The sequence below is a fragment of the Vanacampus margaritifer genome, chromosome 5, assembly GCF_051991255.1.
Source record: "Vanacampus margaritifer isolate UIUO_Vmar chromosome 5, RoL_Vmar_1.0, whole genome shotgun sequence".
Classification (NCBI taxonomy): Eukaryota; Metazoa; Chordata; class Actinopteri; order Syngnathiformes; family Syngnathidae; genus Vanacampus; species Vanacampus margaritifer.
The window spans coordinates 8,750,603-8,776,608 of record NC_135436.1 but is presented as its reverse complement, the minus strand read 5'-3'; the positions used below and the strand labels follow the sequence as shown (position 1 = coordinate 8,776,608).

Here is a 26,006-nt window from a genome sequence, read left to right as displayed (position 1 = left end):
AAACACACTCACACAAAACAGTTACACAGTTAGGACTCGCATCTGATACAATTGTCTTTGTGTGTTGTGTTCAGAATTATTATAGTTTTGGAATTTCATTTTAGTTCGTTTTTATTTCGTTTTGAATATAGTTTTTTTTAAATTCGTTATCAAGGTGGTTCAGTTAGTTTTTATTAGTTTTAGTTATTTAAAAAATGTTTAGTTTTAGTTAGTTTCAGTATTAGTTTTCGTTTTTTTTGTGTTAGTTTTTTAAAACTGTTTTACTTGCGTGCAATATTCAATAAACACCATGGTAAAACGAAAAAAGTAACTAATTTCTTACCTAGCGTTGCATTTCGCCTGAGCAGGCAAGCCAAGCTATTGGAGCCAAAAGTCAAGCACGCAAAATTGTCGCTTAGGAGCGATTTCATTTGAAGGTGCTTTTCTATTGACTGTTGCTAGATGACGTCACTTCTGTATGACATTATTATTATAATTAATAATAATAATTATTATTATTATTCCGGTTAAATAAATATACTTAAAATCATATTTAAAATTATCCCCAAAGGCTCATGGGTTAAATTCATTTTCATATATTTTCATATAATAAAATTTTCCCCATAACTATAGTTAGTTTTAGTTCGTTTTGTAAACGTAAAATGTAATTTCAGTTAGTTTTCATTTTTCAAAAAGCATTTTTATTTCGTTGACGAAATGGATTTTTTGTTTTAGTTTTTTCGTTGTTTTTTGTTAACTAAATTAACCTTGGTTGTGTTCCAAGTTATTGTCAGAGGAGTCCACCAGTTAGATCTCCCTCACCACAGTTGGCTTCATCAGAGTAGTCACCACAGTCGTCCATGCCATCACATTTCCACTCCAAGCTCACACAGACTCCGTTGGCACACTGGAAGGTGTATGCATCACACACTTTTCCAAATTCTGATGGAGTGGCTGACAAAACAAGCAAAAAGTGTGTCAGTGCAATATGGAGAAAATATTCAGTTGGTCACCCCTTTGGAACTATAACAGCATACATATGTTTACTGCCCCTTCATTTAGAAGTCACTGGTACTCACCAAGAGGGCCTGGCAATGCAAGCTTAATTAACACCAATCAGTAATGTACGATGGTGGGCTGAAAAGTTCATAGCCTGACCCAAAAAGACTTATGCCACTGATGAAACTTGACATGCATTAAATTCAGTCCTTGGTGACACTAACACCATTTTTCCCCAGATTTACTAATGCTGATGTGGTCGACTTTGAAAAGTGGTATTAAGGGGGTCCTGTTTCACCAAGACAACGCTCCTGCACATAAGTCTGTGGTTGCAATGGCTGCAGTGAGAGACTGTGGCTTTAAGAAAAAAGTCAGACGGTGCCAAATTCAGAGAAAATGGGGGATGATCAACCTGTTCAAGGCCACAGTCTCTCACAGCAGCCATTGCAACTACCGACAGTCTCGAAAAACCACATCAGCATGAGTAAATCTGAAAAAAAATAGATACTGTGATTGTCGCACAGGATTGAATTTAATGCATATCTAGTTTCATCAGTGTAGCATAAGTCCTTCCGGGTCAGGCTATGAACTTTTCAGCCAACCATCGTATAATCACACTGTATACACATAATTTAATTTCAGGGATGGAACTGAATGATGCGTTTAACGAAGGATGTATACAATTTTAGCAGAGGTGGGTGGCCAGCATCCTAAGGAGATGTTTAAGGCAAAAACTTGATGATTGTCCAAATATGACTTAGGCCATTATTTTAACAGGGTGATGATATGGTACATTAGAAGTGTGTCAGTTATTAAATAGGCAAAACAATTATCTATGCCTGCGGATTGTGACTCAGTGACACAGTAAATGTGAACTTCAACGAACATGTAAATAAACTGTCAAAAAGCGGACATAGTCAATATGCCAGAATTGCGCACTTGGCCCTACAGTATAAAACCAGTCTATTTTTAACCGGCACAGTCTTCTCGCAGCTTTTCTGGACATGATGGTCATAACAACACAAGTATAAAAACATAAGACATTCATTGACCAATTGCATTTCAACACATATGCAGCTACCTAATTTAAATCTCATTTTATACATCATTTCAATTTAAAACAATTAAACTTGTAACCTTACCACATTTGGCATAATCTGGATCTTCATCAGAGCCATCTTCACAGTGTTTGACACCATCACATACCAAGGACTGAAAGAGACACTGGGCTCGGTTTTTGCATACAAATTCCATGTAGCGAGTACACAATGGGTCTGTGGGCAAAAATCCCAAGTAACATTTTTTAATAAGGTACGATGTGCTTAACAAACTTGTGTGAGTATCACTGTCAGAATTTCTACGGTAACCATGCTCACCACAGTAGTCCTCATCAGCGCCATCCAGACAATCTTTAATGCCATTACAATGGGAAGTGCCTGGCAAGCATGTGTCATTGGAACAGAGGAAGCCTTTGCATTTAGTTCCCTCTGGAAAATAATACAACAATACAAATAGTAAACATTGATGAAAGAGCTATGCTTCTTCATGATTGTGGCGATGACACACAAACATAGGCAGGTAAGCGTCATTATCTGTACGCTAATAGTTTAGGGTGTATCCCTTACTGTATATTGGCCTGATTTACTAAAGATGTGCATGCAAAAACGAGCACAAACTTGATTGGCACACAAACAGATGTGAAAGCTGATCGCTTACCAGATGTGCTAAATTGCCATACAGTTTATTTTGTCACATGTGGGAGGAGCAAACAAATTGATTAATTTAGCATGTCCAATATGTAAATGGATTATTTCAACATGTACAATAAAATTTTTCATACGTAAAAAACTATGCTGTTGATTTTGTGGTTTTAAATGTAGGTGTAAACCAGCATGCAAACCAATACCAGCGTAACACATGCAAAATGAAAGGCAGCAAAGGAGAACTTTGCCACTTACATTTTTGAAAAGTTGACAAAAATTATCGCAACACATTGTTTATTCACCCAAAAATATTTGAAGCTTTTGAATGATCAAAGGCACGGGAAACCAACTCCAGTCCTCGAGGGTCCCTATCATGCATGTTTTAGTTGTTTCCCGCCCTCCAACACACCAGATTCCAATGATCAGTTCATGCGCAAGCTCTCCAGGAATCGAATAGCAATCCTAATCATTTTAATTAGTTGTGTTGGAGGAGGGAAACATACAACATGCAGGATAGGGTGCCTTGAGGACCGGAGTGGGTGACCCCTAATCTAAGGGCTTACTTGGAGTCAGTTACAAGAAGAAGTCATGCCAAGTCACCTATAACCAAACCCATATCAGATCGCTATAACGCAGCCTCGCTGTTTCGAGAATTTTGTGTGTGCAATTTTGCATGCATTTTATAAAATAGGTACATTACAGTAAAAAAATATATTTGTTACAGTAATGTACCTATTTTATAAAATCTATGAATGTTTGAACATTGAGAATGTTTAAACAAGAGAGAAATTGGAGAACATGTAAATGCCTTGATGAAAAAAGTACATAAACTGTTTGGAGCCCTAAAACATTTATTACAAATGTAAAACATAAAGCTAACTACTTGGCAGATTTCATTTATTTCGGGTATTTTTTGGAACCTACCCCCAGCAGAAAACGAGGGAACACTGTACCGCCCAAATTTTCAGGAGACCCCAAAAACTGCATGATTGTTCACAATTAACACTGCATCATCAAAGAGAGCAAGCCATTTTCAACACTTTAAATTTGTCAAAAATTCGTAAAAATGCCACCCACACGTGTGAACTGACCAAAAGTATAGATTTTTGAAAAATATGGAATTTGCCAAATTGTGACTTATGAGGTCTCCCTTAGAGCTATCTTAAGTGCAAAAGCCTCTTTCAAATACAGTACAGTGGTCTCCACCACTTTTAGACCTCTTGCCAACAGCGCGTGCAATGTGTCGTGCAATCTGCTAGAGTGAGTAAAAATGCAATTTATCGCCTTCTATTTGGTATTTTACCAAATCACATTCAAGACGGACACTGGTAGCACCCACAATCTGTCACAGCAAACATGCACTTTAGCCGCTAATTGGGATCTCCTTAAGTGTAAATATAGATGGCCGTTATTGCCAAATAGATAATAATGCCAATGTTTATCTAACAGGCAGGGCTGAATAGAATACTTGGCTGTAGTATATTATTCATTTATTATTAGCTTATTGGATAATGGATGGATGGATGGATAAATCCAATAATATCCCGTCACCTTGTGTGGAGCATGTGAATGACTGTATACAATGCCATGCTGATGATAGTAATACGTCAAGTGTGGCCTTGCTTAACTGATGCAACACTTATCTGGCAACATGATGACAGGTGGCACAGTGTTGTGTGATGTACAGAACACATGTTAGTAAGTGCTTCATGTTACCACAGAAATGAGGGTCTTCATCTGAGCTGTCCTGGCAGTCATTGTCACCGTCGCACGTCCAGCGCTGCGGTATGCAGTGGCCCGTGTGACACTGGAAACTACTGGATTCACATGTATGCTGGGCAGCTAGAAAGATACAATATTACTTATATTGTAATTGTGCAAAAGTGAGACTTTAATCAGTGGGATCTTATCACTAAATTATTTTTTTTCAACCCTTACCTGTACAGTTTGCCTCATCAGACCAGTCTCTGCAGTCATTGTCTCCATCACAACGCCAGGCATCACGAATGCAAACACCGCGTGCACATGTGAACTCCCCAGCACCACACACGTGAGAATCTGAGTCATATAACAACAATCAAACTAAAAATCAACAATCAACCAAAGGGGAAGTCTAGATGGCCGGGACAATTCCCGGTGGGCTTATCCTATATTTTGGGCCGCAAATCGGCAGGCAGGAGCCCACACATTGTTTCAAAATCACGCAGCTAGCAGCCCACACATAATCAGCCCGTAAATAAAGAGTATCCACGGCATCTTATGTTGACTGTCTCATTGTCAATAAACTGTAACTACAATCACCATTAGAGGCCATTATATATAGCGCTGACTGCCTGCCTAGGGTGTAACCTAGTTACATTAATTTAATATCAAAAGTAGAAAAACTTTAATCTACGAATGGAAACAATAAACAATATAACTATATTAAACTCTGTCTGTACTAAAATAACACATAAAAGAGGCAAAACAATCACAAGTGCTACTAATAACAGCAACAAAGCATGATGCGAAAGCCTACAATTAGGACAATCATTTGTTTTTTGGTGCAAACAAGAAAATGTTTAAACATGGAAAACATATTAAGACACATAAATTTATTTGAAACACTATAATTATGCAAGTCCATTTTGGACCAAACAGTAATTTCTAGACTTTAAGACCTTAGCTAAATTTGGTGAATACTCGAGTTTGTTACACATATAAGCCGCACCTGACTGTAAACTGCAGGTGTTACCGCACCAGTATATAATGGTTCCCGCTACTTTCTTTTTCATAATTGTCTCGCTCTCGTTCTGTCTCTCTTACTGTATTTGGGCTGGCTTGTTTTGTTTTGCTCTGCCTGACGATTTTGCACTTCTTTTTTAGTGCGCGCCCTTGTGATGTTGTGACCTTGTGAGACGCACCTTTGTATTAGCCGCTGGGTCGAATGCATGTGAAAAAAACAGCGCCGTAAAGTCCAGAAATTACTGTAGTCATTTTTTTTAAAGTGCAAATATATAAACTTCAACAACTCAAATTAGTATTAATAGTCTTTTATTTTTGTTGACGATTATGACGATTTTGTAATTGTGGAGTGTAATAATTGAAATCGAGTAATTGCACAGCCTTTGTCTAGTGTGTAAGCTGCCTCGCAAAAAGTCAACTGGGAAAGGTACACTGTTACTCTCAATATACAGCATCTCTCCAAACACCAGCTGGTGAAATATTGAAAACCATTGTAACATAGTAATAATGAGGAACATTTATGTGAAAAATTCAAGTTTTTCACTGAGAAATTCTAAGTAAATTTTGTAAGGAGTGTATTGAGTGCATTTTACTAATTTATTAAAAAAAAATACTCAAGCATTGAGAAACAAACTTATGACCTTCAGCTTGGGAGACAGCAACTCTACCGCCTGAGCCATTCTTGTTTTGCCTGCATTGCTGGTGTGTCCAAAATGAGACAAAATATGCTCCTGGCGGTACGAGGATTCCACATGACACCAGCAATATACTAACACACGGCAGGAGTAGTTTGTCTCAAGTAGTGGACTGGCCGTCTTCCAAGCTGAAGGTCATGAGTTTGTTCCTCAAGGCTTGAGTAACTTCTTTTTTTAAAATAAACGATTAAAATGTACTCAATAATCTCCTTGTAAAATTGACTACGTGGAAAAACTTTGCTAGGATTTTTCAAGTAAATTATACCCAAAAAAATTGCAGTAAGGTGAATAACTGAAGACTTACCACAATGCTCTTCATCACTGTTGTCTCCACAGTCATCTTCGTGGTCACATTGGAAAGCCAAAGGAATGCAAGAACCGGAGGAGACGCAGCGGAACTGGTTGGTCGGGTCACAGGTTGTAGTTGCTGAAGATACCAACAAGAACAGTTTGTGGGAAGCTAAGTTTTTATTGGAAGATAACGCTGTGTACTTACGACACTCCTGTTCGTCACTCATGTCTCCGCAGTCGTTGTCACTGTCACACTTCCAGATACTACTAATACAGCGGCCATTTGAGCAGCGGTACTGGTTGGCAGAACAGCTCACCTCTGACAATGACAGGCACAGTCACACACAACCAAAACTGAGCCAAGTAGACACCGGCCATTTTTAATGGCTACATTTATGGGCCAATTGCAGCACAGGGTGATTTTATAAAACACAGTCTCACCAGTCTTAACACAGGTGTTGTTTTGGAGTTGGTATCCTGTAGGGCACTGACACTGCACCTGTCCATCAGGCAAGGTGGTAGTTGGGGTGTCTTCTGGACAGATGCAGGTGTGTCTAGAGCCAGGCTGAGGCAGACACAATAAGCTGCATGGCAGGTCAGCACAGGCGTTGTGACCTGGTAGATAATTGAAGACATCTTGTGCATCTTGAAGTTTGCAGTATTTTAGGTGGTTAATACCATCAGTAGGTTCGACAGGTACACGACTATCTATGTTTAACTTATTAGACTTCTGATCCTCAAAGGAATTCAGTTATTTACATGAATTTAGTACACATGCAACTACGTAAAGTATTATTCCAAATCATCCACTCGTGTGTGTTTCTCAGACACTTTTCTCACCTCCGTTCTTGCCTTTATAAAAAATCTTAAGGTCCATGACACCTGTCAGTCTGCCAACAATTAGCTCATTACTCTGAGTACCAGTTTTCGGTGCTTTGAAGATCCCCATTCTGGACCAGTCGTCCCAATACAAGTCATTCTGCAAGCAAGTTTGTGAACATCTCAAAAGGCGAATGGTAAATTCAAACTATTTAAAATTAGAAGCACTCACCTTGAAAACAGCGATGGCATATGGGTGGGGTAGCCCCTCAAAGAGAATGCGTCGTTGGCCTCCAGTGAAGTTGGCCCTTTCAATACGGTCGCTGAAAGCTTCAGTCCAGTACAGCCAGTGATCATCAGCTGTAATTCCATTTGGCCAGCGGACGCCTTCTGAGGCAATTGAGGACACACTGGTTCCATCCATGGAGCTTCGGTAAATACCTGCTGCTCTGTCTCCCCAGTCGGTCCAGAACATCAGTCTGTGGGACAATACATTATGAATTAAATATAAGGTATCGAATAAAAACAACACAGATGTATATAAATAAGTATATACACACACATGCACACACATACACAATGACAACATTTTTGAATTGTGGTTCAACAGAATTATATATATTTTTTTAAACTATGAAACAGGCCTGGACAAAATAGATGGGACCTTTAACTTAATATTGTGAGGCAATCACTGCAATCAAACGAGTCACTTAAATTCCTAACTTGAGGTTCTACTGTGTGTGAAATGTTTAGCCCAAGGACACAACGACACACAGCTTGGAGAGAGCGGGATTCGAACAGCAGCCTCTTATTACTAACCAACTTATCTATCTCCTGAGCCAAGGCCGCTCAAAAATAGTTCCCAGAGGACATTTTTCTAGGAAAATTTTCAGCATTAACCCAAATCGTTGTTATAAAGAGACATTCGTAACTTAAGGTTCTAATGTACTGTTATATAGTTTGTATTAGGGATGTAACGATAACCGTAATATCGTGATACTGCGATATTAAAACTGCCACAATATCGCCATTGTCATGTCACGTTATTAAAATTAGCACATCTGTAAAAAAATAAAATAAAAAAATAAAAAAATAAAATAGACAGGTTGATTTCGATTTGTGCAGTTCTAGCACCCTCTGATGGCTAGTTTTTTTTAGTGCAGTTTAATTTTCATAAGGGATGTTTTCACCCTTCTATGTTTAAAATCCATCCTAATCGTCAGATGGAGGGGAACGTAATATACTTGTGAACCGAGTCAATATGTGTGCTTGTATTAGCAAGTAAGTGCCTCAATATTAAGTGTTATTAGAGATGGTAGGTGGTTTATATACATTGCTGTTATGTACAAAAGCACAATATTGTGCTTATTTTTTGTATGAGCTTTTTTTTTTTTTTTTTTTACAATATTGTGACCTTTTTGTAATATTGCCAACCTCCCCACAATATAGTGATAATTATCGTATTGTGGCTTCATATTGTGATATTGTATCACAAACAGACTTATGATCAAGTATATTACTCCTTTTACATTTATAATTTACATCAGAAAGGTTTTATGGGCACAAAAATGTATAGTTTAATTTCCAATATTTAAAAAATCCGTGTACATACTGTAAATAAATTGATTATTTTGATGACTTTTTGAGTTTTGTTACCAAAAAACTCCACCTAAATGACCTATACTCGTTAGATTTTTGGGTTTTCCTTTATGGTGTTGCTTTGATATTTTTGGGGGAATATTGATTTTGGCCCTAGAAATAAAGGGATGCTGGATTCGTGTGCGCATGTGTGTTTAATGTAAGGAGTTTACCCCTGTTCAGGCAAAAGAACAAGAGCTCGCGGATGTTCCAGGATAGAGGCATTAAGGAGGGTGTGACGGAAATCCCCATCAGGATTGGAAACCTTAAACATACACAAACCAGCAATTGTTATTTTTATTTTTTTACAAGGGTGTGAGTGAAAATTAGAAATTACATTTTAGCTCGCAAGATATGTAAAGAGAACACGCAACTTACTGTATGTATAACCGGTGTTCGCAAAATACATTCATGTCGCCTACTGGTTTCTTTTCGCTAACAGGCTGTGAATCCGTATACATTCTCCGATTATTCCTACCATCTAATTTTCAAATAATACATTACCTCAATTTTCTGTGCACCAGCATCAACCCAGTAAAGCAATCTGCTAATGGGGTCAAAAGCCAAGGCCTCCACGTTCTGCAGGTCTCTCCTGACTATAACCTCCTGACCTGTGCTGCCATTTAGACAGAGACGCTGCAATAGAAGATACAGTTGGTAATGGTTAACCTCAAACATCAAAATATATATATTTTTAAAGCTGCCTTAAAATAAATCAACATGAGAAAAGACAACAATGTGTCACATGACTCTGAAGACTTATATCAAAGCTTTTGCAGCTCTCTGCACTCACAATGGTAAACCTTTCATTTCAGTTTGAAACACTGTAAACTTGATAATCGTAAGACCCGACAAAGTGATCACTCATGTGACTTCAGCTACATCAGAGATTTTGGATCAAGTAAAATAGATAGGGAGAGTATGGATATTCAAAACTAGTAGGTCTCTTGCTTAGATATAGGAGAATAATCCCGACAAGTTTGAAGAAGATCATTGAGAATTGTGACACGTAGAAACCCTGTAAAAGCCCTAATTCTATGTTGTCACAGTAGTTACTGTTCAATTTGTCATGGAGGAAGGACTCTCAAACCTGTATGGTATCCAGCAAGATGTCAGCCCAGTAGAGGCAGTTCTTGTCATAGTCAAAGTCCAGAGCCACGGCCTCCTTTAGGCCCACTAGAGGGAGGACCTGGTCAGTACCAGTGGCCAGGTCATAGCGATGGATCGAGCTTCTCACAGCATACAAGATGAACTCATTACTCTCTGTAAGAAGATCAAATATGTGGCTTAATGGGAAGTAAAAGATGGACAGAGGAAATTGATTACTGCCTAATACCGTAAGCCAAAATATTTTAAATGGCTGACTAACGCCCTGCAAAGTCAATCTGGACTTATTTGAACACATGAAATGGTCTAATATTTATTTATTTTTGACATTTTACCAAGACTCACGAATGACATACAAGACAGATCTAACATCACAACTATCAGGACATCCAATGTTCAACCCATCTTGTGGTAATGTAATCCATTTTCTAAACCAGTTGTCCTCAATAGGGTCGTGAATGAGATAGAGCAGGGTCACCAACATTTTTGAAACTAAGAGTTACTTCGAGGGTACTGATTAACATAAAGGGATATAAATTTGATACACACTTTTGGAATAACACATTTGCTCCTAATTACCTTTAATAATATAAAAATTATATTAATTCATGAGAAGACAATAATCATGCTAATGATTTTTCATAACAAATGGATATATATCAGTAGGCTACACAAATTTTAGAAGTCTCTGCCGGTGTTCACATTTTGAAACAATCACTTCCACAACATTCTTAGAAAACAACAATGTCTCAAAACTGGCGAGCTATTTTTATGATCAGGCTTGCGGGCTACTCATGTGGCCCTTGGGGGCTGCCTGGTGTCCATGTGTACTACGATGTTGACCCCTGAGCTACAGCCTAGCCTTGCTAGAAGCGGTGTACAAGTGGTCACCAGTCAATTACAGGACAATGTAATTTATTATAGCAAGTCGAATGGAAGTTGCAATTACCTCTAACAGGACAAGGTAGCCTCTCTCCATCCAGTCGGGCTTCCACATCACCTCCACTGCAACTGTCCCCAGGTACTTTTCTGTATCTGTGGCAGGACAGAGAACAGCTAAGTATTTTCAGTAGTCTGACACTTGGTGGTGCTCTTGGCAAAGAAAGAAGAAAGAATACTTAGTGTAAATCTATACAAAATAAAAATGGGAAAAATAAGATACTGTAAATCTATATAAAATAAAATACTGTACCTTAGAATTAAGAACATTTATGTGAACATGAAACAATCACTAATGCTTCAAACGCTGAGGAAATGCTAATAATTCAACAGACATGAATCTCGAGTTGCAATTCTACACTGCAAAGCCGAATAAAAGCAGCTCACCCTTTGCTGTGACGGTAAGTGGTGCCAACAGGACAGGGAACTGGAGGAGCATTGAGGTCACCTGAAAACTCGGGGTCGGGGACACACACTTGCAGGGACAAGTCTTCACTCAGCCTGAAGCCGTAGTCACTGCAAGGAGGAAGATGACATGAAACAAGCTTGCTTACCATGAGCCCTCTTTTTAGCATGCAATTAGAAACTGACTCATTATCATAGTTGCAATGAGAGGTTTCCCATGGCTTCACAGAGCCGAGAAGACATAGTTTATCATACCATTCAAAGTCAGGGTTTCATTAAAGGCACACAAATACTAGCATTGCTCAACACCTTTTTAAATTCAACAGTGTACAAATGCTTGGAATTTCAGCTTCTCAGCAGTATCTGATATTTGTAGTCCCCCATGAAAGCAGAATGATTATCTTTGTGTAACACAATGTGAACAATAATCACTTATTCTGGCATAATAATGTATGGCACCAGGGTTGGGAGGGTTACTTTTAAAATGTATTTCGTTACAGTTACAAGTCACCTGCTAAAAAATACAGTTAGTAACGTAATCCAAGTACCATGATAATAAAGTAATGTAGATTGATTCATTGAAGGCCATATGCTGTTTCGAACTGTCACTGAAAGCATCCACACCTCATAGATAGATAGATAGATAGATAGATAGATAGATAGATAGATAGATAGATAGATAGATAGATAGATAGATAGATAGATAGATAGATAGATAAATAAGAATAGAATAGACATCCAATGAGGTAAAGTAAAGCTTTGCTTGCTAACAAAGCTGTTGTTGCTGGAATGGGGAGAAAGGGAAAATAATGCTTTTGAAAGCAATATTTCCCATGGTAGCACATACACCCACACACACGCATGCACTAATAATGATATGAGGATGACCATGTGTGATATCAACTGCAAAACTTTTCTTCCAGTCACGAGTTTAGCCATGTTTATTGTGTATGGCATTTAAATAGTGAATTGGTGGGAGGGAGATTTGTTCGGATGGTAACTCACATTATACCTATGATTAGCAAAAAGCTCAGCGTAGCATGCCGCAGGACTCTCAACTCAAACATTTTCTTTGTTTAAGATGTTTAAGATCTCTCTCTCATCATAGAAAATTGGAATCCCTCAAAATAATCCCTCACAGCAGTTGCTGCTCGGACCCTATTGAACAGATTTTAAAAAATGCAATAGATTTAAGAATGTTTGTCAGTTTGTATTCACAGAATAATTGAGGAGAATGAGAGAATTGAGGACTTGCTTTTTATTCTCCAAACAGAATGGAAAGATGTTTGCTATTTCTGGATGTTGGTTTATCATGAGTGTTGTGTACATGCATGGGCTCTCTCACCATTCATAGTCCTGGCGGGAACAGGAGCAGTTCGACATGGTGACAGGACGGTCAAAGTCCTCGCCGTTAAAACATGTCGCATGAGGTGTTCGTCTTTTAAACGTTATTTCCCTGCCCAAAAGGCACTCATTACCATGTTCATCTGAAGGGGACCAATGCTTGTAGTCAGCCTCAGAACATGGAACACCTGGGCAAAAGAAAATGGTGGTGGTCCATTGTCAACCATTCTTGTTACTATGACAGGCAGTATGCCCGGAAGATTGCAAAAACTAAACTCTAACTAAAATTCAAGACAAATCTAATCAAATTAAGACATCGTATATTTGCTCTGATTGGAAAAAATACTTGATGCTCTAACAGTAAAAACTGCTGGAAAAAAAGAAATATCTTAGCAGATTCAGAAATTGTATTATTTATTGTAATAAAATTACTTGTGAAACTGTAGGGGGTGGGAGACAACTATGCAACATTGTTATTATGGTGTGTTGTGTGTAGAATACTGAGGGGGGGAAATCATTAGTATATACATTTTGGGAAAAGGTTATAAAACAAGAAAATGAGGAAAAAGTGAAGCACTGTGAATACTTTCAGGATGCACTGCAATTCTAATATTTTGATTCCCTTATTTAGCGACATGCGAGGGACAAATTATTTAGAAGACCTCAGTGGGATGCAATATAGTTGTGTCAAATTCAACTTTATTCTAATGTGTAATTGAACTATTTTATTTCCCCCTGGGAAAAATAAATACTATACTATTACTATGGTGGCTAATAACTCAGATCTTCTTTTAAATACCAGTAGAGAATAAGCTATTATGTAAGTAGTTGATAATAAAATAAGGTGTATACTGTAATGATTGCTGTGGTGAATTCAGAAAATAAAAAACAAAATATGTAATCCTGCTGAGAATTGTGAGAAAGAAAAATAATAAATAGCTGTTGAGAAGTGATGTTGCTCAGAGCTTAAAACATCAAATGTTGAAAAAGTTGAATAATCCCTATCCCTCTGAACCAACTCTTTGCAGTCCAACCTACCCAAAACATCAGAGGCGTTGACCTGCAGAATGAGCCAACTATGTCTCTGGTGGGCGTAGGAACCAAAGATAGTGAAGATGGTGCTTTTCTCTCCAGGCTCCGTCAGTAACTGGTAAACATACACCTCTCTGTCAGAGAACTGGAATTCGGTCCATGTCTCGCCCTCATTGGTGCTGAACCTGCAGAGACACATTTTTATTGTGTTTCTGTTGTATCATTTTTTTTTTTAGTGAACAGAAATTCCTCATCCATGGATTTTGCCTGTTCCATCCTAATAACATAAGCACAAGTTGAACTTACTTGAGATGAGTACAGGAGCCTCCTTGTGGGATAGCCATCAGGATACCACCGTGGTCTCCCCATGTGAAAAAATGAGGACCTGCTAAAGCCTAAAAATAAGACCCGTAATAAAAATAAACATTTAAAATAACATACAATAAAGCAGTATTTTTTTTTTCAACCTCCATCTACTGTTGTGAAGTGTCATTAACTTTCAAGACAAATTTCGTTCAATATTTCATACACGTTCTGTTCAATATTGCATGCTAGTTCGGTACAAGATGCTTTGTTTCTTTTACGTAGGTGTCAGATTTTAACAAACCTCCCTCCATCTGGCTCCAGCGCTGCTTGACACATACACATTGGGTTTGTTCGCCAAGTTGCTGCCGTAAGATCCTGAAATAACAACAGAAAAAAAGAAATTATTTTTCTCTTTTGCTGTCGAACTCTCAAACACACGTCATGAACCCCTGTGTTCACAAATTCTGATGAGGATTGTTTATTCAAGAAGACTGCTTAAAAAATATTTTAGTGGATCTCTTCAAACTTTATATATATATATATATATATATATATATATAAAACAAGTGTTAGCTGTTAAGTTTTTAAACACCAAATAAGTTTGGGAGTTATAGCCACATTTATTTTATCAAATTTAACTTCTCGGGAAACAATCGGATTTCATTTAGAAGTTTAGTAGTAGCCCACAGAATTGCTTCTTATATATTAGCATAATAAAGTTCAACGTAATTAAACATAAATGTTCCCATTCAGTACTATAATAGTCAGAAGTGCATTTGGCCAACCCTTTGGGCTTGCTGCCTCCTCAGTACTATGTGAAAGGGTTTTCCCGAAAGAAAATGAAAAAAGTCCAGAGCACCCCAGCAAAAATACTAATTCTGTAGCTGCAATAAATCAAGGGTTTGGCCAGCAGGGGGAAGTGAGCACACATGAAGTCTCAAGAGGGTTTACTGCTTCGCTTCACACTATAGACCGTTTCCAAATTATGGTAGATTCTATCACACCCAGTCAGGTTCAGTTGCATGCATCAAATCCTAACCACGACCGACTAAATTCCTCATCTGCACCGTCACTATCGTGACAAAATGTTTTGACAACGGACATATTTGCCCATTCCGTACGCCCGTATTGTCTTACGAGTCATAACCATCCTGTTTTGTCCAATTTGGTCTCCCCTTCCCTGAAACGTGGCTGCCGTGGAAACCGGTAACAAAACGGAAATGTAGCTTAAGAATGCCAGATATATACTTTCACATCCCTTTTAGTTTAAGTGGTGAAGGAATGTGTAAAACATGTCCGCTCATGGTCACAATATGAAAAACGTAAGGGATGCCAACATGATATGCCATCGGGTTGTGAGAGAACATACATGCATCTGTGACAGAGCGTGGGACGAACTGTCGTGCGGCTTTGAGCTTCCAGGACTCAGCAACCACACAAACCCCCACAGCACATCACGGATATCATGATCAACGGTGACTGAGAAAACTAAGCACGACTTCAATAAAGAGGTTTTTTTTGGGGGGGCAAATGTCACAGCACGTATGCTTTGGGCAAACAGGGCTGCAATGGCCACTGTTAACATAATATAAACGGAATCATAAAAGTTATTTGATAAACACAAGAACATCAAACATCACAAGTAGTCGAACCAGTTGCACTGCACCTGCATAACAGGCTCAAGTGCAATTTGAGGTTTTCATTGGGACAAAATCTACTTTTGGTATCTACCAAGACAATGATTCAACAAAGGGACTACTAGATGCTGCTCAGTGTCAAAATGTGTTGAATTGTTAAGTAACTTGTTTCTAAATCAAAACATATTTAGAGTTTTCAAATTCTATTTTGCTCAATAATCCTGTCCACAAATCTATCTGTAAATGTATTACAACAACAACAAAAAGCTGTTTTAGACCTCTAACAAGGTCAGTCACATTAGGGTTCTTCCTTTGCCAATGCTTGACCACACTACCATATCAGCAAGTTTATTTCTGGCATAATTCATTGGACTCACCGAGTCTCCTCAAAGCAAGTCTCAATGCCAAATCCAACAGCAGTGTTGAAATTGGCAAACATTAACATATTGCCTTTGTTTCTCAGTGAATAATGACTTCTATCATATCGCAGTTCAACTACTACTCACAAACCTGGTGTGAGGAAGTCTCTTATGGTAATTCATAATTGATGCTTGGTTGAAAACCTATTATAGTACTGTATCTGCATGTAAATAATTTGAAATTGGGGCAAAAAGAATAGTCAAATGACACATACTTCAATGGAATTAAGTTTAACCGCTCTTCTACCTTTAAAGCCGGGAAGTGGATACATCATTTTGTTTTCTTTTGACAAAATCTCAGTTTCTTAGCCGATGAAATGCATCAGAATATACGAGTGACGTGGCCCTCGTAGCATTTCCTGGAATTTTATTCAAGCATTCTTGGCTGATGCAGATTTGTGAGAGTTATGAAATAAATGACGGTGATAGATGGCACACAGTGGTACCAGTCGACAGAGACATATTGTTAAGATCCGTATGTTTGTAGACCATGAGGATGTTGAAAATTTCAACAGCTTTGAAACGGAATTGACGACGAATAATTACCACTTGATTCCCCGAGGTTATTACAGCTGTGCTCCAGTGTTGAGGGTAAATATACCCGCAAAGTTGTTTGATGATTTTTTTTTTATATATATTGAAGGTTTATAAGAATAAACGTAGGTTTGTGTGAAAGCCACGGGTGTAATCTCTCCAATGTTTTGGGAATTATGTTTCTATCTGCTTCAGGAGCTGAGATATAAATGATTAATTACGCATTAACAGTATTGTTGAATTTCAAGGAAAACTTTTCGGTGGTGATTCTAATGTCACTCAAAGGTTTTAGAGGCATGTTTTGGCAGGCGCTTTAAGCCTTAATGGATTAAGGTATGTATTTTTTCCTTTCAATATGAACTATACCAGCCTTTACCATAACTTTTTTTAAGCTACATGCTCCTAGTTTGCAAGTTAAAGGGAGCCACATTCAAGCGTTTTTAAATACCTTTTGAAGGGCACTTTGCTAGGCTCAATATTATAACAAAATACTTATAATTTTTATTACGACCAATCACGGCTCACCTGTTTTCCGAAGCTGAGCAGTGATTGGTCGTTACCTGAGCCCTAAGCAACCATGTCATTTTCAGTCGACATCAAGCGGCAAAATGGCCGCCCCTGAGATGGATAAAACAAATGGATTTTGCTGCTTGACTCATATTCCACAAACGCATTATTAATCAGAATGCCGTGTTTAGACTAGTTAAGGTGTATAGAACATATTATTGTAAAGAACATTTTGGGTTGATTTCCTCTTTAAAAACAGGACAGAATTGACCTTACACTGTATTTAGTGTAATGGCCTGGTGGGTGGTCAAGGAAAGCCTATAAAACGCTAAGAGGAAGCCTGAGTTGGAAATAACTAGCTTTGTTCCGATAGCGTTTTTTGGCCCCCAATATCGATTCCAATACCTAGTTTTGCGGTATCGGCATCGCAAATACCGAGTTTTGTTTTGTTTTTGTCAACATGAAAAAGCTGTCCTGCCATTGGTTCAAAGCATTCAAGGGCCAATAGGATATCTTAACTCGGCAGGCAGTGAACACATCACACATCAATGAATGTTGTGCGCGAGCAAGACACAAGATGCTGCATCTAAAGTCCTATATTAGCGTGGGTAGTACTTGCCGATGCCGATACCACTATTTTTTGATGCAGTATAGGGGCCTCTCCCGACACCGCTATCGGAACAACACTAGAAATAAATGTATCCTACAAATATAATAACAGTCATAACACAGCACGTAGTGGAGGTTATGAGGAGTTTTGTATGCTGACATGTCATTGCAGTGTGGATACACAAACCCCTTTTAAAAAATGTTTGTCTGACCTCTTGCGTGCCTACTACATACTGCAGCAGGAATACTGTAAGCCCATCCGTTTGAGAGGGATAACAAAGTGAATTCTGCCAGCAAATGGCAGTCTCTCCTTTGCATAGTTTCTTTCTTTTCATGCAAATTACTAAGTAGGAATTTAATTAGAGGAACAGTTTAGAGTAAGGGGACACCAAAAACCATCAACAAATCAATGTTTCTTACAAGATGGAAAGAAGCAAAGAGAGGATTCAAAGCAAGCCACAGATAATGATACCTCATTCTGAAGAAGTCCTGCAAAATAATGTGTATCGTGATAACTATTTTTATTCTCAGGTGCATGACACACTTTAAAACAGTCCCATGTCAAACAAGAGGTCTCAACCACCTTAGAGAGAGTACAACCAGATTTCCTGTTTCAGGCAATACAGGAAGCAAATATTTACTATCAGAGGTGGCTGGGCTCATTGGGTTATGTTGCAAGTTTCCTGCATTGGGCCGCTGAACCATTCTTATCGCAGAAAGAGGAAATGGTTGAACAATTACAAGATGACCTAGCATTGAAACAATCACCAGTCAGACCATGTTACAAACAATCATAAATAAGGCCTCTTATTTCTTTGACTTATACAATGCTGATAAAATATCTAATGACGCTGATAATAAAAAGAAAAAAAAAAGATAATGCTCCCCCATTACAGAGTCCTAAAAATAAATCCTCAACTCTCCATCATGACAAAAGATAGTATCATTTGTCGCTAAAATGTATATGTACACCTCTGCGTAACATTGTATCTTAATAAACATTAAAGAAAACAAAAAAGAAAGAAATATTGATGAATTTACAACAAAGTTTGTCAAGGGAAATCAACTGTGTGTGCTTGCCCCAGGCAGCAACAGTGCTTCGCATACCACAGTTTAGTTCCTCATAAAATACAGCGCTGCCAACCTATAGAAGTTCATTTCCTGTTTCCTGTAACTATTTATCAGAAATTTCATATTATAAAAATTCTGTTAGGAACATTACAGTGGGACTGTGTGCAAAAAAGTGTTTTATGTATCTGTAATCAATATACCAGAATGGCTTTATTATGCTGCCTCATACTTATTACAACTAACCAACCACCTGTTTATAAAGTTTGCAGTAATTACAGTACAATAGTCTGCTATTTTCTCAAATGCATTTTGCCACATTAATTTAAAAAAAGTGTCTATTTTCCTAGGTAAGGCAAGTGTAATTAAGTCATTCTAGTATCAGATTCTGCCCCAAACATAATAGACACTCAGCGAAATATGTCCATTCAAACTAAAATAATCAAGGAATGACAGAAACAGAGGATTAACTATTTACAGTCATTTCTGGACTATAAGGCACACCTGACTATAAACCCGCGCTAGCTAAATTTGGGGAATACTTGAGTTTGTTACACATAAAAGCCGCACCCGACTGTAAGCTGCAGGTTTTTTAATGTTACGTGCACCGGTTTCCCGCTACTTTCTTTTCCATAATGAGGGCGCAAATGGTCTCGCTCTTGTTCTGTCTTTCCTGCTGTATATGGGCTCACTTGGTTGTTATGATATTTTACTAACAATAGACTTTCCTTTTCTAATTTCGAAAGGAAGCAACATTTCATCCCTTCCTGACCCAATGACTTATACCAAGGTTAAAAAGAGGGGTTATAAAGGTTAAGAGCTGATTAGAAGAAGATTAAATTTTTCTTAAGAGCCTGTGTCACATGCTCAAAAACGAAGGTGCTTAATGGACGAAGACAAGGTCTGTGTATCTGAAATTGATTGTTATTCCTAAAGCCCGTATCTCACTGAGCAGCGCAGGCTTCCGAGGGTGCACACACATAGCGAGTGTTGCTTTTTTTGCAGGCTTTGTTCAATTTAGCAAAACGTTGCAAAAACACTTGCCACACACTCTCAAACCCTCTTTATGCTCTCAAGCTGTGTTTCTTGTTGCAGAGAAATTTTGAACATGTTCAAAATTTGATGGCGACCGCAACAAGAAAAACGGTTTGAGAGTATAAAGAGAGTTTGGGAGTGTCTGGTGATGGTCTTTGCAACATTTAACAAAACCTGCTGAGAAAGTAACATAGCGACATGCGTGCACCCTCGCAAGCCTGCGCCGCTCAGTGAGAAATGGGCTTAAAGTGCCTGGACCTAATTTGAATCTAAATTTAGAAAACTGAATTTGCTTTGAATAAACTGAAAGTAAAAATATAGAGTTGCATCTTTAGTGAGGATTAAATACCGTTTCAGAGAAAATTAAATACATTTCAATTCAGTTTCAAGTTTGGTAGACTTCCATTGCAAACTAATAAATTCAAATTGTATAATTCAGATTACATTTTTCGATGCAATGACTCAAATTAATACAAACGTTTTTCAGTGCGATTATTCAAGTTTAACGATTCAAATTCAAATATAAATGATTAGAATTTGGTATCTGGCGGAACATATGTCAGCCCATACGTATCCTTGTTCCTCACCACTGCATATGAATAGCAGTGATTCAGGTTAGCCTCAAGACGTTCGTCAAGCTTTCAGCTAACGTTGGACCCTCCGTTAGCTTCCAGCGCATTACGTGACCGGATTCTCCGGCAATACAGCACCGTATAATTTATATACCACATATTTTTGCTTCTTTTCAACCTGAGCAATGTGATCCATGTTTTTTTTTCTTTCTCTCTTTTTTTTTTTTTTTTTTTTTAGATATCTACAATAATAAATGTTACGGACGTGATTAGGTAGCATTCAGTGATTTTTGTAACAAAATACAGTAAAAATAAAATAATAATAATAAAATAAAGTAAGTTGGCTGAAAACATCATTTAATCATAATAAAAAAAAAAGAAATTTTTTTTATACCTGTGGCCATGATGAGTCCCGGTGCAGACTCCTTAGACAAAATGGGAATCCTCCTCATTTGGAAGTTCAATAGTTGGCTCCAGCGCTGGGCTAGATGGAGTGAGCAACCTTTACTGAGCTGAAGATGAAAAGCAGGAGAAGAGCGTGAACTGACAGTTCTTCACGAAAGGTTTACTCTCCAGTGGTTACTGTATTTACTTACAAGAACAACATGGTATGAGCTCAAATGGTTTAGCATTAGAAAATTTTAATGACATAAAATTAATGCAGACATTACTTTCAGTGACAATGGAAACGTTTGACTAATGTTATTGTGGAAACAAACAAAATAATAAATAAATGCAAAATTACTTAGTGCTGAAGTCAACCTTAAACATTTCTTGACAATAATATGTTGATAATAATAATATGAACTCACTAGTCTGTGTACATACATATATATATATATATATATATATATATATATATATATATATATATATATATATATATATAAAGTAAATTTGTGTAATATGAGTTATGAAGCAAAATCCAGCCAGCCTGAATTTTGCTCCTTAACTCATATACTACTAATGCAATATTAACCAGAATACCATATTTAGACTAGTGGCGCTGTATAGAACATATTATTGTCAAAATAATTTGGGGGGGTTGACTTCCCCCTTTAAATAGTGTTTTTACCTGATTGGGGTGGATAACTGTGATATGGCTGGCCGTGAGGTAATTATACAGATTCTAATACAACACAGGTAAAATTTATAGACAAAAGTAAATGGAATAAAAAAATATATAAATAAAAAAAATTAAAAAACTTAGTTTGTCCCCACTTTGCAGCTATAACAGCAATTCTTCTGTACAACAGACTTTATTCAAGGTTTTGCAATAAGTCGGCATAATTTTTTGGGTTTGTTTATCTACAAAAACATATGTGAGGTTTGAGGTCAATGATGTTGAATGAGAGGGATATATTTCAGTCTCAAGTCGCAAGTTTATCCCGCCAAAGGTGCATAAAAGAGCTGAGTTCAAGGATATAATGTTCTTGCATACCTAACTCATTTTATTATGCATTTATGGAGCTTATTTTATTTTTGGAACAGTAAAAGCCTGTTTCCAAAACTCTTCTCACGCAGCAGAATTGCATGGAACTGTCTAAAGCGAGGAGTCCAGCTCAACACTAAATTAATCTGTTTTATTAAACATTTCTGTCATAAAACGTTTGTCTCTATGCATAACCTTTAATGTGGTTAAAAAGTGCATTAGTGAATATTAGTGCAATTTAAAGATGTGAACTCTCAAAGGTGTTGTACCTGGCAATCCAGAGTCCCTCCCAGACTGTCAGCAGTGGGTGGTTGAAGCAGCTCCCACGTTCCTCCTTTGTCGAACGTGATGACTGACCGCATATTGCGCTCAATGACGGTCCCATTGACGAGTGTGGCGATGAACACACCTCTGAGTCCTTCCACACGGTGTAAGTCAGCAAAAGGCTCATTAGCAAAATATCTGAAACAAATGGATTTAAAAAAAAAAAAAAAAAAAGTCAATTCAATACAATCTACTGCTTCAAATGTATTATAATACACCTAACTAGGTAAGGAACAATAATATCTATACGGGCCATATTTTCCCGTGTGCTTCAAGACCCTGTAAAGTCATTGACCGCTGCAACATCTCAGCTGGGATAGCTGGGATTTCATCGTTGTTTGATTGTAAATGGCATGTTTTAAGGTTTCAATTAATATGAATAAAATATTTTTCTTCCATCACTGTTGGTTTTATTGGATTGTTAAAAAGTTCCTGTTTTTGTGTGTCACCATGTATTTGTTTCTATATATTGATGACAATTGCTAAAAACATTTACAAAGACTGAGAACTATTTAGTACTCAATTATGAACATGGCTAAAATGGTGCACTTTTACTCACTTTGGGATCAGGCATGAGTTGCTAACCTGGCAATAGCCAGATTGATATGGTGAGTCACTCAAGGGAGTTCTCCACAATATCAATCTGGAACTGCTTCACGGTGATTTGCTCGGAAAAGGCGGGACATTCTGTACAAGACTTCAAGCTGATTATACAATGCGGCAACTTGTGCACGTTTGTTTTGACCAATTACGGCCACGGATGAAAATGTCGTCTTCGTCTAAGGTGGTGGTGGTGTGTGTGTGTGTGTGCGTGTGTGTGTGTGTGGGGGGGGGGGGGAGAAGTGCCTCTCGCTGTTCAACATTCAAAATGGAAACGGGGAGCTCTCACGCTTTGGCGACTGAAATATATGTCTCCTCGTCTCTAAAAAACATTTATTATGAATAATGAAGCTTGAGGTAAAAATATATATATATATATGAGAGCATGAACTGCTGGCAGGGTTCCATTCACTTGGGCCAGAGCCTCAGCCGTCACTCAGCCCAGCCGCCGTGTCCCCGCCTCGAGGGTGGAGGCTTCGGGCGGCCACCAGAGGGCTTGGAGAGTGATGACGACAGAGCCTTTTCCTTATTAACTGTACTTTTTACCTTTGCTGCTGCATGCTATAACCATGTGGATCTAATCCACCCAAGTTCACATCGCACAACCAGCCAAACTATCAAAAACAAATGACTTATAGTCAGAAAAATATAGTATTGTGGACATGCACCCATTTGAAGATATGGAAGCTTGCAAAAATGTGTATTAGCATTTATGGCAACTACCACTGGATTACTACCCATATAGACAAAACAGAGTGAGCGTAAATTTAGTTTGTCTTCATGAATACCTGATGAGTGTGTTGCTTCTGGAGCCCTCTGGACTGTAATATAGAACATTCTCCAATGACAGAGAGAAGGAGACACCTTGCGTGTCTGAGATGTACAAGTGTGTCAGATTGTTCAAGTGGTTGACACACACAAACACTTGGTCCTCAGAAGCATCAGCGATGTAGTATTCCTGTTAATTGGGGGGGGGGGGGGGTGATAAAACTTTGTTTGAGCACATTGTGAAAAAAGGTTAGTGCTGGGCAGCACGTCAGTGGTGGTGCATAGGATATCATTTGAACTGCATCATGCACTCTCATCCATGCAAAAGGAGATTTACTGTGATTGGATGACGGGTTCTAAATTGGGCAGCTTTCATTGGCTGGCGGTTATAGGAGACCCAAAGCTGAACAGATGAAGATTCAGTGCTGCCAATCAGTTTCTGAAAAACGAAAAAATGAAAATCTGGGTTACACTAGTACTAAATTAATCTCTAAACATTTTCCATACAGCTAATATGTTAAGTATCACAAATGACAAACACAGCAATTTTCACTAGCCTTTAGACCAGGCGTGCCCAACTAGTCGATCGTGGATTGCACGACCGCGAGAGGAGTAGGGGTAAAAAAAAAAAAAGTGTGAGTTTTGTAAGTTTGTGTTATTATCCATCCATCCATCCATCCATCTATCAATCAATCAATCCATCAATTAATTATCCGAACCTCTTATCCTCACAAAGGTCGCGAGCGTGTGCAGGAGCTGAAAAATGGGAGAATGTTTGCTATGTATTTTCATACAACACAAGGGGCTCAGTGATATTTTAGCCCAGAGAGACCACAAATTGCACTTTTAGTACAGTAATTTTGGACTATAAGGCGCACCTAACTATAAGCCGTGCAAGCTAAATTTGGGGAATTCTTGAGTTTGTTACACATATAAGCCGCACCAGACTGTAAGCCGCATGTGTTTTAATGTTACAGCACTGGTGTCCCTCTATTTTCTTTTCCACAATGAGGGCGCTAATTGTCTTGCTCTTGTTCTGTCTCTCCTACTGTATTTGGGCTCACTTAGTTTGTTTTGCTCTGCCTGCCGCTCTTGCGCTTCCTTTATAGTGCACCCCTTTCCGATCTAGTGGATAAGCCGCACCTTTGTATTAGTCGTAGGGTGAAGTGCAAGTGAAAAAAGTAGCGGCTTATAGTCCAGAAATTACTGTAACTGCAAGTGAACTGCACACTCCACACAGTGTCTTTGTTCTACTGAAATCACCCAGTTGTATAAAATCATGTATTACAAGATATTTGAATATACTGTACTGTGAATATTATATCCGCAAAGGTTGAATTGAGGCAATTGAACAATTGGACCTTTGCTGATTACCATGGCCTGGATGACCGAGAATCTATACATACATACAGTACAGTGGATATAAAAAGTCTACACACCCCTGTTCAAATGTCAGGTTTTTGTGATATTTAAAAAAATAAAAGATAAAAAGATAAAAAAAGACCAAAACAAAAAAATTACAAATCCACCATTAAGTTGTCCTATAACCTGAATAACATTTTTTTTTATCCTTTTAAGAGGGGAAGTAAAAATAAACATGCAGTATATAATAATGTGGTTTTACAAGCATGCACACATCACAACATGGCTGTGCTCAGAATTAACCATTGACACACACATTGCACTTGTGTATACAACAAGGTGGTTTCAAATTGCCCACATCACATCTTCCACAAGGGGAGATATAGAAGATTATCTGCCGATGTCATGGAAGGATCAGGGAGTCTGTTTCTGTTTCCGCAATGTCAAGCCTGGGATATTCGGGAGTATTGCGCTCCAAGCTATCCCCCATCTGCAAATGAGAGAGGCTACTAGGATTAGCCGGGGAAACACTTTGTTACAATCCACAATGGAGTAAAGAGACATTATGCCCAATTCTACCAACGAAAAGTTGACGAAAACACCAAAACAAGGAAAACTCTCCCCATGTGCATGTGCTAAACTTGTGCTGGGAAGGAAAATAAGGCCCTTTAACTTTAATTTGATTAATCAGACTCAGATACTGACTCCCCTTTTACATGTGTTTGAATGTGATTGGTTGATTATGAACACAGCCACATACCCAGTTAAAGTGTAAAAAAGCGTTCAGACTTATGCAACCATCTTATCATAGATGTTTATTTTTGCTTCCCCTCTCTAAAACATATTTTCCCCTGATTCTGTGGTACAAGGTTATGGGTCGCATTAATGGTGGGGGGAAAAAATTACGGAAAGAAATTGTCTTTGTCTTATTATTATAATAATTATTTTAATAAAATAAATCTAACATTTGAATATAGGTGTGTAGGGTTTTAACATCCACCGTATGTATCTTGTCGACGGCACTCTATAGCCGGATTAAAATCATTCCGATTGAAGATCTGTGGTCATCTGTTTACATGTGACATAATCCATTCTGATCTGACGTTTACATGCTCCTCTGCCATTAATCTGACAAGCCCTGTTATCGCCGTGGGGCGT

At 38.1% G+C, this 26,006-nt stretch overlaps 1 protein-coding gene across 1 annotated transcript in view; it reads right to left on the bottom strand.

Annotated features, from left to right (window-relative positions):
- sorl1 (sortilin-related receptor, L(DLR class) A repeats containing) overlaps positions 1-26,006 on the bottom strand; it is a 61,499-nt gene that overhangs the window by 15,101 nt on the left and 20,392 nt on the right. Inside the window, exons 7-29 of the mRNA XM_077565836.1 lie at positions 23,824-23,925; positions 23,507-23,676; positions 22,064-22,256; positions 20,757-20,874; positions 14,283-14,356; positions 13,982-14,070; positions 13,682-13,860; positions 12,645-12,831; positions 11,282-11,410; positions 10,905-10,990; positions 9,939-10,111; positions 9,353-9,484; positions 9,022-9,113; positions 7,443-7,689; positions 7,232-7,370; positions 6,833-7,006; positions 6,597-6,710; positions 6,405-6,527; positions 4,620-4,739; positions 4,398-4,523; positions 2,355-2,465; positions 2,121-2,252; positions 802-933 (exon numbers count right to left, since the gene is read on the bottom strand). Of these exons, the coding sequence (XP_077421962.1) occupies positions 802-933; positions 2,121-2,252; positions 2,355-2,465; positions 4,398-4,523; positions 4,620-4,739; positions 6,405-6,527; positions 6,597-6,710; positions 6,833-7,006; positions 7,232-7,370; positions 7,443-7,689; positions 9,022-9,113; positions 9,353-9,484; positions 9,939-10,111; positions 10,905-10,990; positions 11,282-11,410; positions 12,645-12,831; positions 13,682-13,860; positions 13,982-14,070; positions 14,283-14,356; positions 20,757-20,874; positions 22,064-22,256; positions 23,507-23,676; positions 23,824-23,925 (3,142 nt within the window). The remainder of the gene's footprint in view (positions 1-801; positions 934-2,120; positions 2,253-2,354; positions 2,466-4,397; positions 4,524-4,619; positions 4,740-6,404; positions 6,528-6,596; positions 6,711-6,832; positions 7,007-7,231; positions 7,371-7,442; positions 7,690-9,021; positions 9,114-9,352; positions 9,485-9,938; positions 10,112-10,904; positions 10,991-11,281; positions 11,411-12,644; positions 12,832-13,681; positions 13,861-13,981; positions 14,071-14,282; positions 14,357-20,756; positions 20,875-22,063; positions 22,257-23,506; positions 23,677-23,823; positions 23,926-26,006) is intronic.